At 47.2% G+C, this 15,805-nt stretch overlaps 1 protein-coding gene across 4 annotated transcripts in view; it reads left to right on the top strand.

The window, feature by feature from the left end:
• Positions 1 to 15,805, top strand: part of HDLBP (high density lipoprotein binding protein) — a 91,489-nt gene that overhangs the window by 48,134 nt on the left and 27,550 nt on the right. For all 4 annotated transcript variants that reach the window (XM_023195104.2, XM_023195106.1, XM_023195107.1 and 1 more), the window contains exons 2-8: positions 2,520 to 2,584; positions 4,082 to 4,194; positions 6,355 to 6,512; positions 8,024 to 8,239; positions 14,196 to 14,402; positions 14,604 to 14,819; positions 15,419 to 15,625. In XM_023195104.2, coding sequence (XP_023050872.1) covers positions 4,119 to 4,194; positions 6,355 to 6,512; positions 8,024 to 8,239; positions 14,196 to 14,402; positions 14,604 to 14,819; positions 15,419 to 15,625 — 1,080 coding nt within the window. In that variant the 5' untranslated portion in view covers positions 2,520 to 2,584; positions 4,082 to 4,118. The remainder of the gene's footprint in view (positions 1 to 2,519; positions 2,585 to 4,081; positions 4,195 to 6,354; positions 6,513 to 8,023; positions 8,240 to 14,195; positions 14,403 to 14,603; positions 14,820 to 15,418; positions 15,626 to 15,805) is intronic.

The following is a 15,805-nucleotide window of genomic DNA, read 5'->3' as shown; positions in this document are numbered from 1 at the left end:
AAGAAGTTGTAGATTTTGTCATAAGGAGGTGGAACGTTTACAGCCATGCAGGGGTGACCCGGGCCCTGAGAAGGCCACGAATTTCCTGTCTCTGGTGGTATTAAGAAATTGGATTAGAGTAATATCTGAGGTTCCTTTCAATCCTGATTTGAGCAGTATTGTTAGATCCAGTGAGAATCTGAGATACCAGATATTTAACCTCTGTTCTTTGGTAACTAGGCCTGCCCAAGGTACCCTGGGAACTTCAGATAGCAAGTGGAGTTGCTGGGTGGAGAGCACACTCAGCCTGGCGCTGTCTTGGGGTTGCTGGAAGATCCACCTGGAACAGGATTAAACCCTCGTGGGTGTTGTCGGTGAAGGCAGGAGCCGGTAGCAGGGCATAGTAGTGAGGGGTGGACATGGAGCTGTAGGGGCAGCTTCTTAGGTGCTGCTTTGTTGAACCGGAGGCAGGTGGACCCCTGGGCTGCACCTCACTGGATTGGGAGCACAGAAGGAGAAAGAGACGGACTTTTAAGAAAATCTCACCCAGAATTTCAGGTGGGGACAGGGTCTGCATTTACATGTGGGTCATCAAATGCTTGCTTAGAACACATTCTTCAAAAACAGGGTTTTGAGTTGTTTAGATGATACCAGAATCCTAAATGTTAAATGTGTCTCTAGTTGTGAACCATTCGTTAGGAGCTCTGACAAACTGCCGTTTGGAATCTGGAGGCTAGGGACCCAGTATCGCCTTTCAAACACTGGAGTTTTCCGGAGGTCTGCCTCCTGCCTTACCTGGCTGCCTGAGGGTGTGTGCTCGCCTGAGGAGCACGAGAGGCTCTGCTCCAGGGTCTCCCTCAGACACGGGAGTTGGTTCCCTTATGTTGAGACTCCTTTCAGTAGAGGGTCTGGCTGGACTTGGCTTCTGAAGGGTGTGTGAGTGGTCTCAGAAGAGACTGACACTAGGTACACAGTGGGGATTGGCTCCTCACAGCTCTGTGCTGGAGACTCGGTGTGAGCTGACACGGACGGAACTGCCTTTTGCAGACTTCTAGTGTGGCTGTCACTGGGGCACTGGAGACTTGCCCAGAACCTGGCTTGATAAGGGGGTGGGTGTCTGGATTTAAGAAGTGACATTGGAGCCCGGGACAGCCTTGAATGAGAGACCATGCCAGGTGGAGAGTCAGCAAGCAAGAGTGGGAGGGCGGAGGGTGGATGCAGGAGACCAGAGGCAAGTGTCATTGGATACCTGTTGGGGCACCTTAGCCTAGAGTGCCCTGCCCCATTTTGCTCCCAGACTGGCCAGACACTTGGAATCTCAAGGAGCGCTTGCCAAGTTGTGAATGTGCTACTGTGACACTTTGGAGAAATTTTCTTACTTTAATCTTTAAAACTTGCAAACTAGAATTTTTTGGTGATGCTTTTAAATGGAATACTCTTGATCAGTTTGTCCCACCTTTCCCCTTCAGTCTTGGGGTACATCTGTGTGTCTGGTGCATCTGGGGCCCCATAGTGTCTCTGGTTAGTGGCAGGTTCCCTGTGTGGCTCAAGCCCTGTATTTAGAGTTTTTTAAAAACTCATAACCAAGATTAGAATCCGGAAATACCACCAGCCCACATCCTCTGCTGGAAGGGCGAGACCCTTTTAATCCAGTCTACTGGATGCACCCCCGTTGCCATGAACCGCCTTCTCAGCTCCGGACCCGTGTGTCTCATGGGCAGGATCGTTGTCAGGGTATTAGTAGTACTCTCCAGTTGAGTGGGGCGTTCCTGCTACTGTCATTGCTTTTCCCATTTTAGACACATGCCTCACTCCTGTCAGCAGTTCCACCTTCTCATGGTTGAGGAGCACATGTGGTCGCCAGCCTCCCCTCTCCAGAGTCCCCTAAGGCGAGGTGACTCACCCTCCTCCTTCACAGAGTTCTTGGTCCTCCCCAGACAGCCTTTGAAGGTTCCTTTCAATCCTGCGATTTTATGACCTGGTTTTTAAATCCCCAGTGGATTAGAAAGGACTGAAGGACTTTTACAGGATAACAGCAAGAAGAACAAAGTAACTGCAAAACATACAGAGAATTCTTGGTCACCATAAGCACTGCAGAGCCCCTGAGGTCCACATTGTGTAGTAGGTCAGAGCCCAGCGCAACAGTCCTTCCTCTGGTTCAGTCATCTAGTGGTTATGTTGGGTACAGGAAAGGTGATCCAACCATGCACGAGAACACCAATAGTTTTGTGAGGATTTTACTTCAAAATGGTTAAGTTTAGAAGTTTGGCACTTAAAGGATCACTCCCTCAGGTCCCTGGAATAGTTGTCCTCTGCAAGTTGGAGCTGGTTCAGGTTTTATTGTAATATGTTTTGTTTCAAGCTTATGGTTTTTTTTTCTTCCGAGAAACTTGCCTGAATATTGGTGTTAGTAACCAAAACATAAGTAATATCTTGACCTTTTCTGATTGGGAGGTAAAAAGATCTGGGTTGTAAAATGTAGATAAGTAACTTTTCTCTGGTTTCCTCTCTCTTCTCTCCCGCTTCCTATCCCATACCAGCAAAAGCTGGCAGGCTGACAGAGGCGGCCTCAGGACGGACTTTCTGGCTACCGACCGTTTTGCTGGTAAGTTTGCTGTCTGAAGATTTCCTGTTCCTGGGCTGTGTGTGGGACCTGGGAGCACAGGGACGCGTATTTTCTTAGTCCTGTGTGTACCTTCTTTCTTTATATGGCACCTTCAAGTTTCTCGTGGTTCGTCAGCGATGTCTCCATAGCTTCACCTCCCAGCAGGAGCCATCTGTAGACATGTGTCCCTTAGATGTGTCATCTGGCTTCCATCTGTTTTTAATCTTTTATTTCTTAAATGCGAATTATGTTTATTCAGTATTATCTGAATTGGGGTCTTCTCTTTAGGATTGCAGGCCTTTTCTTGAACTTGGGGAGAGGTCTTAATTATGTTATAAAAATTAGGCAAAATTCAGTCCTTATCACTTGGCCTTGTTGTGCCAGTAAGTGATGCGTAATTGTGTAAAGAAAATGGGTTCTTACTCACTGTAGTAGTTGGGAGCTCACCTGGAATTGGGGAGAGGGAAGGAGAGGGAGCTAACACTCCTACCTCAGAATGCTGAAGGTACCCCAGTTTTCACATAAGGGAGCTGTGGCTTTCAGAGCCCATATCCTACTGAGCACTGTGGCTGTGTTAACCTGAGAGACTCTGTGCCCTTGGGCCGGGTTCCCTCTGCTGCGTGAGTGAGTGCTGTGCGAGTGCTGTCCCACACCTGGGAAACAGAATGGAGGAGAATAACCAGTCAGTGTGGATCAAGGGCATTTAGCGCCGTTTGTGGGTCTGTTACTGTTGCTACAAAGCACTGAGGCTGCTTTTTCCTGTCATGCAGCTACCACTTATAACCACCTGGTTAAGTCGAGATTTGGAGGTGGTTTAGTTTGGGGCCTGGATGCACCTCACAAGAGAGACTGGCTGACTTTTTGTAGCAGCTGTCATGATGCATTTTGTAAGCATGAAGAGGTGTGGTGAGCAAACCGACAGAGTAACCAGGGTCGCTGTTAGGAGGGTGATCCTGCTGTTGATCTGTGCCTGGAGCCTGGGTCAGGCAGGCGGCAGGTTCCGTGATCCCCCCACCCCTGCAGTTAGGGGTGGTGCAGACTGTGTCTCTGTGGCTCCTGGGGTGGAGAAATGGGTGCAGACTGCCCTTAAGTGGAGAATGAGCTCCTCCATTACAGGCGACTTTTGAGGGAACAGTTAACCAGCTGTATTTCTTCAACTTTCTTAAAACCTGAGTGTTTTTTTTTTTTTTTAAGTTGATTAGCTATCATTAGTTAATTTTATGTGTGACCCAAGATAATTCTTGCATTGTGGCCCAGGGAAGACAAAAGATTGGCCACCTCTGTTCTAGGACCTCCTTTACTTGGATTTTTTCCCCCCTTTTTATCACTTGGTGAGAGTTTGGATATCAGCTTACATCAGAGGTTGTGAGGAAAATAAAAAGATATAGTTTGCTGGTAAAAAAGAGAATAAAATGTTTGCAGAAACTCTGAAGTTAACAATCTCATAGATAATTGAGGGTTGTACTTTGACTTTTGATTTATTCTTCTTTGCTTTAGTGGTTTTCCCGGATTGTGTGTAGGTGTGAGATCAACCATGAGTTCCGTGGCAGTTCTGACCCAAGAGAGTTTTGCCGAACACCGAAGTGGGCTGGTTCCGCAACAAATCAAAGGTGACAGCCCTTTTATGTGCTCTTCCTGGTAATGTCTAAGGCATTGCTCCCCCTAAATAAAGCCTTTACCAAATCCCATGCCCTTTCTAGAAGTACCTTTTGGCCCTGTGAGTGATTGTAGGGCAGGGAGGACCCACCGTCTTGTGCACTGTTTTTGCATTGCCCTGTGTGCAGGAGCAATTGGCCGGGCATGAGGAAATGAATCAAATACAGTGAGATTTAAAATGTGGACATCTTTCTGGAAAACCAGAGAATTTGACCATTGGTAATTAATGCAGTTCTTTTCAAAACTGCTTTTTCCTAATTGCAGTGAACTAAAATCTGGGCTGTGAAGCATCCCAGAGCATTGGTTAAGCCTGCCTTGAGAATGAAGGCTGGACCCTGGCTTCGGAGTTCTCGAACGCCGCTGGCTGGGATTAAGAGCAGCACTGTACAGTAGAATAGACTACAAGCCACGTGTACAATTTTTAGGATTCTCTAGTACTTATTAAAAGGGAACAGGTGAAATTAATTTTGATATTTTACCGCAATATGTCTAATACATTGTTGTTTCAGCCTATCTAATGTTAAAAAAAAAAAGGAAAAACCATTGATATTTGAGATTATTTCTCTCAAACTCTGATGTGTGTTTACAACGGCGGGACGTTTCCTTCCATTTGAATACCAAATTTTCATCCAAAATCCTTGATCTGTGTTTAGATGTTATAAAATCTTCATTTGAAAGAGCAGGTTGTTCCAAACACGCTTAAAAGTTTTCCAGTAACTAAATTGCGTATTAGTTATTAAAATTAACTAAAATATAAAATTCTCTTTTCCTTAATCACACTAGCCACATTTCACAAGCTCATTTCTAGTGGCTGCTGTGTTGGGTGTTGGAACCCCAGAGCTGCTTTGTTCTGGGGGCTTGGGATCTTCCTACCGGAGCCAGCTTCCCTGGGAAGTCTGTGTCTCCCTTTCTGGAGCGGGAGGACAGCGCTGAAAGAATGCACCCGCCTGTCACGTCAGCGCTGTCGGGCAGGAGCGCGCAGCTTGGAAGGTGACGGGCCTGGACTCGGGCATGAGCCTGTCTGATTCCAGAGGTCATCCCCCTGTCCTCTGTCACAACCATTCGTGGTGTATTTCATTGGGCCTTGGTATTGCCAAGACACCGTGCTCAGCCCTGGGGATATGGGGTTATCCAAAACAGTCACACCCTTGATTTCATGGAGATTGTGGCCAGTGGCACAAAAACATGAACAAATAGGGCACTATGGAGGATGGAAGTGATAATCAGGGAACCTGATTTCCACAAGCCTTGCTGTCCTCTGCCTTGGGCAGGGACAATTCCCACGGCAGCCTTTTTTCTTTTCTTTTTTTACTTTGAGACGGAGTTTTGCTCTTGTTGCCCAGGCTAGAATGCAATGGTGCGATCTAGGTTCACTGCAACCTCTGCCTCCCGGGTTCAAGCGATTCTCCTGCCTCAGCCTCCTGAGTAGCTGGGACTACAGGCATGTGCCACCACGCCCGGCTAATTTGTATTATTAGTAGAGACAGGGTTTCTCCATGTTGGTCAGGCTGATCTCGAACTCCTGACCTCAGGTGATCTGCCCACCCCAGCCTCCCAAAGTGCTGGGATTACAGGTGTGAGCCACCGTGCCTGGCCTCCACAGCAATCATTTTTAACCTTGTATGTTACAGTGGAAAATCAGAGTTTGCTTCAAAGGCAATTCTCACAGGTGGTGCTGGATAGGAGGACCATTGTTTTGCAAATGTAAGGGTCTGCTTTGTGTCTGGCATTGTCGTAGTTGTGATTTTTTAAAGTATGTTATTAGACTCTAGAGGACTTAAAAATTGACGTAGCAAGGCTTGCTTTCACAGGGCTCACCCCGTTAGGGGAGTGGGGCTCACTGTATTTGAGCTGATGTTTACTGGGGAGGCCATGTGGATTGGGGGTAGGTTCACTGTTCCAGTCTCTGACCTCCTTGAGCTCTCACAGGGTGCTGGGCCTGGTGACCTCCTGGGGCCTTTTCACCATGAATTAGAAGAGAGGGGTGGAGGGAGTTGTCCCTGGAGCATTTGGTGTTTCTTGTTTGTCTGTTTTTAAGCACTAAAACACTTAAAAGTGTTTTTCATGTAATGCTAAAACTAGTGCTTCCTCTTAATCTGTGTTGTCTGGCCCAGTTGCCACTCTAAATTCAGAAGAGGAGAGCGACCCTCCAACCTACAAGGATGCCTTCCCTCCACTTCCTGAGAAAGCTGCTTGCCTGGAAAGTGCCCAGGAACCCGCTGGAGCCTGGGGAAACAAGATCCGGCCCATCAAGGCTTCTGTCATCACTCAGGTAGAAACACCATTCTTTCTTTCTTTTAAAAATTTTATCATGCAACATGTCCATGTAAATGTTTTAATTTTTTTGTTTTGTTTTGTTTTTGAGGCAGAGTCTTGCTCTGTCACCCAGGCTGGAGTGCAGTGGCACGATCTCGGCTCACTGCAAGCTCCGCCTCCCAGGTTCACGCCGTTCTCCTGCCTCAACCTCCCAAGTAGCTGGGACTACAGGCGCCCGCCACGACACCCGGCTAATTTTTTTATTTTTAGTAGAGACAGGGTTTCACCGTGTTAACAGGGTGGTCTCAATCTCCTGACCTCATGATCCGCCCTCTTCGGCCTCCCAAAGTGCTGGGATTACAGGCATGAGCCACCGCACCCAGCCAATTTTTAAAATTTTTAAAAATTAATTGCTGTTCTTTCTTCACCTATCCTTCCAAGCATAGAGTTGCTGAACGTTCAAGATTGAGAATGCTTTGAGTAGCTAAAGGGAGAAGGCCTTCACGTTAAATCATCCCCCACCCCAGAGATGTTTCTGTCGACCACTTGTCTCGTGTCCACCCTGGATACTAGCACTCAGCAGGACTGGCACGTGGTCGGTTTGCAGGCAGTGTTAGATGAATGGGTCCTGTTTTCTGTTCTCTATTCATCATCCCACTTTCTTGAAGCGGTTAACCAGTTTCCTGGTTTTCTTTGGCTTCACTAGCCCTTCTCTCTGCTACCTGAATTTGAGATGTTGGTGAGTTTCAAAACTTTTATATAAACTCATATCTTCTGGTCATGGTGGAAAATTATCATCTCTCTGCCAGCGTCGTCCCTGAAATTTAGGCTCATAAACAGCTGCATCCCAGTCCTTCCATTTTCACCTGTCTGCTATCTTGTTAGTGGTTTTGTTAAACGTACCGCTGTCTACTTGGTGACTGTGCTCTCAAACCAGGGTAGTTGATTCCTCCTGCTTCTACGTTGTCCCTCCTCAGTTCTTCTCCATGAAGCAATAGGAGGGACCCTGCGCCATCAAGCAGAATATGCCTCCTGCTGAAACTCTGTATTGACTTTTACTACGGGGTGGGATGGGTGATCCTCTGAACTGTGCCCCTCTGGTGTGCTCATCGGGTGCCCCATCCACCTCCTCGGCTTTCCTGCCTGTACACCCGTAGTTCCCTCACCTCTTAGCATGGATAGCTGCCTCGTGCTTCAGGAAGGTGTTTCCTGGCCGTCGCCAGGCTCCACCTCCTACGTTCTCTTAAACTCTCTTCCCTCTGTTGATTTCATCACAGCACTTGCTAGCTGCCTCATTCATTTGTGCAGCCGATGTAGTTATCTCCTCCTTAGGATGCCAGCCTCTTGACCTTGGCGCTTTCTCCATGTCTTTCAGCTGCTTTATCCCAGGGCTTCGAGCAGTGCCTGTGGGCAGGGTGGGGCTACTTTGTGAGTGGATGGTGATGAACACATGTTCTTTACTCCCTGTCTGTTGGCTTTCTTTTAATCTCTTAATTAACCTTCCCTTTTTTCATCTTTTTTGAACAGGTGTTCCATGTACCCCTGGAGGAGAGAAAATACAAGGATATGAACCAATTTGGAGAAGGTGAACAAGCAAAAATCTGCCTTGAGATCATGCAGAGAACCGGTGCTCACTTGGAGCTGTCTTTGGCCAAAGACCAAGGCCTCTCCATCATGGTGTCAGGAAAGCTGGATGCTGTCATGAAAGCTCGGAAGGACATTGTTGCTAGACTGCAGACTCAGGTGGGTAGCCTGAGGCCTACTTCTCCCCAGTGACTGTGTACCAGTTCCGTTACTCGGCTCCTGATGCAGGCTAGAACTTCACTGGACCCTTCTACCAATGGGACAGTTCAATCTTTTGGAGGTGGGACAGCAACATTCAGAGTCCTCTGGCATTTTTAGTGGAAAAAACTCACTAAACTAATAATAGAACTGGGACACTTACCATTTTTGCTCTTTGAGTGAATGAACTTGAAAGTAATAATATTTTTTTTTGTTTTAAGAGACAAAGTCTCACTTCGTTGTCCAGGCTTTTGTGCAGTGGCACTTCACAGGTGTGGTTACAGTACACTGTGGCCTCGAGCTCCTGGGCTCAGGCAGTCCTCCATCTAGCCTCCCAGTTAGCTGGGATTACAGGCACACCACCACATCTGGCCAAACTGAAAATCAGAAGCTTGTCCCAGAGTTTGAGACACTTAAAAGAAACGGCTTGCTGAGTGGTGAAGATGGTGGTCCCCATTGCTTTGCTGGTGTGTTCATTAACTACACGTTAATAGGCCCCAGATTTAGGAGATTACAAGTTCAAATTATATTTTAAGCCACTTTCCTAGTCTTTGGCAGTCCCAGTACTTGGACTTTATTGAAGAACATTTGTAATAAGCAAATCTCTGATGCATTTCTCCCTAACTGGCAGCACTTAAAGACCAAGAAAAATGTAAACAATCTTATGAAAATGTTGCATGACTGCTGTTGTACTGCATAGGCTTATTTAGGAATGGGGGTTCTTCCCATCTGCTGCTGAGTCTCCTTGATCTTGTGGGAGCTGGATCTGGAGCACAGTGGTTGGATGGTGGGGATCTGATGGGAGAGGGGCCGAGGGGTAGGAGCGCAGGGCGTAGCCAGGAGGCGAGGCAGGGGAGTGCCGTCTGATGCAGGTCCAGCTGTGCCACTTAACCACATGGGGGCATCGGGACAGTCCCCAACCCCAGCTGGCTTCATGGAGTTAAACCATTAAGTGTTAGGAAGGTGAAAGTGTTGCTTGTAATTGTCCAGCACTGTGGCCAGTGCATAATAGGCTCTGAAAGTTTTGCTGGTGTCTGCCAGTCAGTGGATATTTGAGCCTCTGTTTTGTAATGAACACGGCAGGGGAAAGGGCCACTTCACTGAATATATGGATCAGAATGAAGACATTCACCCCTGACACTGTCTCCTATTCCTCGATTATCATAAAACAAATCCCAGATACATTATTGTGCCTTACTTCAGAGATGCCCATGTTTTTATGTACACACATGTATAGTCATTCTGCTCTTAACTCATGTAATCATATTGATAGTGGTTTCTTAGTATTATACCTGTGTTTAACCCAGTCTGTGTTGGACTTTCCTCGCCATCTCAAAGATGTTTCTTCCAGTTGGTCTGTTCAAGTCGTTGTCCAAACAAGGTCCCAGTGTTGTATTTGATTATAGAGTCCTAAGTCTCTTCTCATTCCTCAACGTGCTTACTCCCTCCTCCCCCCCCCCCCCTTTTTTTTTTCCAGACAGGATCTCACTTTGTTGCCCGGGCTGGAGTGCAGTGGTGCAGACACAGCTCACGGCAGCCTTGACCTCCTGGGCTCAAGTGATCCTCCTGACTCAGCTCTTCAAGTAGTTGAGACTGCAGGCATGCACCATCAGGCCTGGCTTTTTTTTTTTTTGGCAGGTACGAGTTTTCACCATGTTGCCCAGGCTGGTCTCGAACCCCGAGGCTCAAATGATCCACCCACTTCAGCCTCCCAAAGTGTTGGAATTACAGGCGTGAGCCACCATGCCCAGCCAGTCCTCCCTTTTTTAAATGCCATTGATTACTGGGGACTGTGGGTGTTTGGTTTGTTCTGCTAGTCACTGATTATTTTTGGTGAACTGGTATTAGATCTCTAGGGGCTTGGTTACTTCCACAGTCAGCTTGTTTGGCAAGAAGACCCTGTAGGTGGTGCTCAGTCCGTGCTGTGGTAGCTGGTTGTTCTGCTTGTACTGATTTTGAGATTGATCAGTAGGCTCGGGTCTGGGTCTTCCCTTGTAAAGTTCCCTATCAGTGGTTTGTGTAATCGTTTTATTGTCAATTGGTGGTTACTGCCCAGATTCGTTAAGGGTTGCAAATTATGCTTTTCTAATTCTCGCCCTGCTCATACATTAGTTGATAATTCTTGTAAAGATTTTTTCTTTATCAGCAGTTGAGTGGGAAGTGCCAGATAAATAATTGATTCTTTGGCACTCCAGCGACTTCAGTGTTGACCAGTGACTCTTTCAGTGTCATTATGAACTCAGGCATTGTCCGTCATTCTTCATGCTGGAGATGCTTCATCTTTGGCCAGTGGGTCCCCTCCTTTCAGTTTTGTTCCCTGCAGCTTTCTGTCATGACCCATTAATATCAATCACTTCTGGCCAGGCGTGGTGGCTCATGCCTGTAATCCCCAGCACTTTGGGAGGCCGAGGCGGGCAGATCACCTCAGGTCAGGAGTTCGAGACCAGCCTGGCCAATATGGCGAAACCCCATCTCTACTAAAAATACAAAAAAAAAATTAGCCAGGCATGGTGGTGCACGCCTGTAATCCCAGCTACTTAGGAGACTGAGGCAGGAGAATCACTTGAACCTGGGAGGCAGAGGTTGCAGTGAGCGGAGATCGCGCCACTGCATTCCAGCCTGGGCGACTGAGCAAGACTCTGCCTCAAAAATAAATAAATAACTTCTTAATTTCTAACACAGAAAGATACCTCAGGCTAATCTTACATATTTCCTTCCACAGACCTTGAGTCGGCTATTTCTCTATGAACTGAACCTTTTGAGTAGGAAATTGCAGTTGGAAACTCCAGTCTCCATAGGTGGACATGGCGACTAGGTTGTCAAGAGCTTCTAGGCTTTTTCAGAAGACAGAGCTAGGAAAATTGTGCTTTTAAGAAAGGAAAATCAGGCGGTGGCTCTCACACCTATAATCCTAGCACTTTGGGAGGCCGAGGTGAGCAGATTGCATGAGCCCGGGAATCTGAGACCAGCCTGGGCAACATGGCCAGACCCCATCTCTACAAAAAATAGCTGGGCGTGGTGGCGCTCACCTGTAATCCCAGCTACTTAGAAGTCTGAGGAGAAAGGATTGTTTGAGCCTGGGAGGTGGAGGCTTCTGTGAGCGGTGTGTGCACCACTGCAACCCAGCTTGGGTGACAGAGTGAGAGCCTATCTCAAAAAAGGAAAATCATGAGTTCAAAATCACTTGAAGTAATTCTTTTTTTCTGAGTTTTCCTGTCATCTTGATATAGTTAGATACATTTGTTTCCATTTATTGTCAATTTTTAAAAAGTATTTCAACATTTACATGCTTGCAAAGTCAAGTTATATAATAAAGTACTTTCAGAGAAATTTCCCTAGCCTGTTACCTTCACCCTGCTCCCCCTCCACCTCTGTAGGTGGCCATTCCTGGTCCTGGTGTATCCTTTGTTGTTTGTTATTTGAGAACAGAAGCAAAATACAGCTTGCCATAGACCCTGTTCTATGCCTTGCTTTTTTTCTTTTATTATTATTTGGAGGTGTCTGCATATCAGTAAGTAGTGATTTTTCTCATTTCTTTATTCAGAAGTGTAATACTCTGTGGGCATACTGTAATTCACCCAGGCTCTCCTACTGATGGGCATTTGGGTAGTTTCCAGACTTTAGCTGTTACAAATGATTTTACAGTAAAAATCGTATGCATATGCTATTTCCTATTTTACCCAGTGTATCTTGGGATATATTCCTAGAAGTGAGGTGGCTGGGTCAGAGGGTGGCTGCATATGGAATTGGGCCATCTGATGCTAAATTTCCTTCCTTAGGAGTTAGTGTTTTGCAGTCTCATCAGCACTATGCAGGAGCCAGGCTCATCACATTCTTGGGTTTTAGCCACTGTGAGAGGCAACCAAATATACTTTTAATTTACATTTTTCTGATGAGCAAGATTGAGCACCTTTTTAATATTTCAATATATGAGGACCACTTGCAATGAGTCATTGTTAGGAAAGTTTTTTCACTATCAGGGCGTAAGAAAGTTTATATTTTCTTCTGCTGCTTGTAAATGTGTTCTTACATTTCAGTTTCTGATCTATTTGGAATTTATTGCAAATAGGGTTGAGGCACTGATCAAGTTTCACCTTTTTCCATATGGCTTTCGAGTTGTCAGCACTATTTTTTTGTTGTTGTTTTGTTTTAACACAGGGTCTCAGCCTGCCACATAAGCTGAAGTGTGTGATCACGGCTCACCAGAGCCTCAACCTCCTAGGCTCAGGCAGTCCTCCTGCCTCCGCCACCCCAGTAGCTGGGACCACAGGCACATGTCACCATGGCCAGCTAATTTTGTTTTGTTTTGTTTTCTTTTCTTTTTGAGACACAGTCTCGCTCTGTCACCCAGGCTGGAGTGCAGTGGCGCAATCTCGGCTCATTACCAGCTCCGCCTCCCCGGTTCACGCCATTGTCTTGCCTCAGCCTCCCGAGTAGCTGGGACTACAGGCGCCCGCCACCTCGCCCAGCTAATTTTTGTATTTTTAGTAGAGACGGAGTTTCACCGTGTTAGCCAGGGTGGTCTTGATCTCCTGGCCTCATGATCCGCCCTCCTCAGCCTCCCAAAGTGCTGGGATTACAGGCATGAGCCACTGTGCCTGGCCTCGGCCAGCTAATTTTTAAAATTTTTGTAGAAGTGAGGTCTCACCATGTTGTCCAGGCTGATCTTGGACTCCTAGGCTCAAACAATCCTCTCACCTCAGCCTCCCGGAGTGCTGGGATTACAGGCGTGCCATCACCATCTTGAAAAGACATTTTGCTCCAGTGGGCTTGAGTGGCTGCTTTGATCATGTCCTAGGTGTTTATATTAACTTAGGTCTGTTTCTGGGTTTTCAGTTCAGACCAGCAGGTCTGTCTTTCCATATACTGAGATTTCCTATGTTAATGATAATGATTTCATGTTTAATGTCTAGGACCACTGTTAACACCCCCACCCTGCACTATTCTTTTTCAGGGTTTTCTGGTTTATTTTTGTTTGTTCTGTGTTACAACCTTTATAATCAGCTGTTTGAAATTGTATGAATATTTCAAAGTTAATTGGGATAACTGCCATCTACTTAAACCTTCTTGTAGCTCTTTTAAGGAGTGTTTTCTAAGTTCTAATGCACATACTTCGCCTTTTGTTGGGCTTTATGTCTAGCTATTTTCTTGTCCTTTTTTTCTTTTGTCCTTTTTTCTATTAGAAACACATCTTTTGGCCAGGCGCAGTGGCTCACACCTGCAATCCCAGCACTTTGGGAGGCCGAGGTGGGCGGATCACGAGGTCAGGAGTTCGAGACCATCCTGGCCAACATGGTGAAACTTTGTCTCTACTAAAAATATAAAAATTAGCCGGGCGTGGTGGCACACGCCTGTAGTCCCAGCTACTTGGGAGGCTGAGGCAGGAGAATCCCTTGAATCTGGGAGGCGGAGGTTACAGTGAGCCAAGATCATGCCATTGCACTCCAGCCTGGCGACAGAGCGAGACTCCATCTCAAAAAAAAAGAAATGCATCTCTGTCATTACATCTTCCAAGTAGTTGTTGTTTGTGGAAGTTAATGTTGTTAACTTCTGGATTTTAGTCTTTTCTCCCTGCTATAAATAGAATTTAACCCAGCAGTTTTTTCAGGGTTTCTGGATATGCAGTCATGCTTCTTCCTGTCCAGCTTCTGTGGATGTTAACTGTTGCCTCCCTTTGTGGGTGTATATTCCAGTGGATGTTTAGTAGTGCAGATACACTTGAACTTACGCTAGGCTGGGAGTCAGGGCAATCTTCCCCAAGCATGTGATGTTTAAGCTCACGCTGTTCTAATGGATGAGTTGGGGCTGGTGGGCAAGAATAAGCAAAGATGGTGTTTCTGCCAGAATGTCTTGGAAAAATATGCTCCTTCAGATCCTACGAATATTCTTGTTTTCCTTGATTCTCTTCTTGCTGTAGGCCTCAGCAACTGTTGCCATTCCCAAAGAACACCATCGCTTTGTTATTGGCAAAAATGGAGAGAAACTGCAAGACTTGGAGCTAAAAACTGCAACCAAAATCCAGATCCCACGCCCAGATGACCCCAGCAATCAGATCAAGATCACCGGCACCAAAGAGGGCATTGAGAAAGCTCGCCACGAAGTCTTGCTCATCTCTGCCGAGCAGGTGAGGCGTGTGTGAGTGCCTCGTGCCCCCGCCTGCCTCCTTGTGCAGACCGCACTCCCTCATGGGTTGCTGTGTCCAGTGTGGAGGTAAAGGCATAAGGTGCCGGGGGGTAGAGGGCTTGACTCCAACCCTGAGAAGCCCTGTCTGTCCCCAGTTTGTTTTCAGAGGCCTGTTCTCATCAGGTCATCCCTTCCTTTCCAGGACAAACGTGCTGTGGAGAGGCTAGAAGTAGAAAAGGCATTCCACCCCTTCATCGCCGGGCCGTATAACAGACTGGTCGGCGAGATCATGCAAGAGACAGGGACACGCATCAACATCCCCCCACCCAGCGTGAACCGGACAGAGATTGTCTTCACTGGAGAGAAGGAGCAGTTGGCCCAGGCTGTGGCTCGCATCAAGAAGATTTATGAGGAGAAGGTGCATGATTTAGAGGAGGCAAATCCCCATGGGCAGGAATAGAAGCTAGGATTTGGGTCTGGAGATTCAGTTAAGGCCTGGCTCAGCCCCTTATCTTTTTGTCCTTGATGAAGATGCTTATTGTCTCTACACTAGAGTGGCCCGTGTGAGATCGGTGCCTGCCCCTCCCTTGCTGTTGAGCGTCTGCAGGCCGGTTGTCCTTGCCGTCCTGGGCCTCTGGCTGTGCTGACAGGCCGCCAGCTGGGCTGCCCCAGGTCAGACGCACAGCCCAGCCTTGTTCATGTCTTAGATTAAGCTGTTAGCTCCGCTTAGTGAACTTTGAGATCTGAAACGGGTTCCTTAATTGAGGGAAAGGATTGGGTGTTTTGCAGTGTTCAAGGGCAAGGTTATCAGCCGGCGGGTGACTAGACTGGGGAAAATCCAGTCTTGAGCAGTGAAGTTGGTGGGGATTGGCTAGTCCTGATCACTGTTGTTCACTTCTTGGGATCAGCATCTGTAGTCTGGGCCGCTTTGGCTTGCTTTCTGCAGCAGTGGCCGTGCCCACCTGCCCGCTTCCCACACCTTTCCCTTTGACTGCCCCTTATGGTGCTCTTATTTAGAAAAAGAAGACTACAACCATTGCCGTGGAAGTGAAGAAATCCCAGCACAAGTATGTCATCGGGCCCAAGGGCAATTCACTGCAGGAGATCCTTGAGAGAACTGGAGTTTCCGTGGAGATCCCGCCCTCAGACAGCATCTCTGAGACTGTGATACTTCGAGGCGAACCTGAAAAGTTAGGTCAGGCGTTGACTGAAGTCTATGCCAAGGTAACTGCCTCTGAGCATGAAATGTGTCTCCTTTGAGTGGAGTCCGTGGGGCCTTCATGGATGAGCTCTCGATTTGTAAATCCTGGGGCCTGGACACAGTGCAGGTGCCCAGGTTTGGGGAGCGCGCGTCTCTGAGCCCCAGGTGAGCAGCCTGGCTTTCACTGTGACGTGACCTTGAGC

The sequence above is a fragment of the Piliocolobus tephrosceles genome, chromosome 11 (genome assembly GCF_002776525.5).
Source record: "Piliocolobus tephrosceles isolate RC106 chromosome 11, ASM277652v3, whole genome shotgun sequence".
In the NCBI taxonomy this organism is placed as follows: Eukaryota; Metazoa; Chordata; class Mammalia; order Primates; family Cercopithecidae; genus Piliocolobus; species Piliocolobus tephrosceles.
Note: the sequence above shows the minus strand (reverse complement) of the source record. Positions and strands in the feature narration are given on the sequence as shown.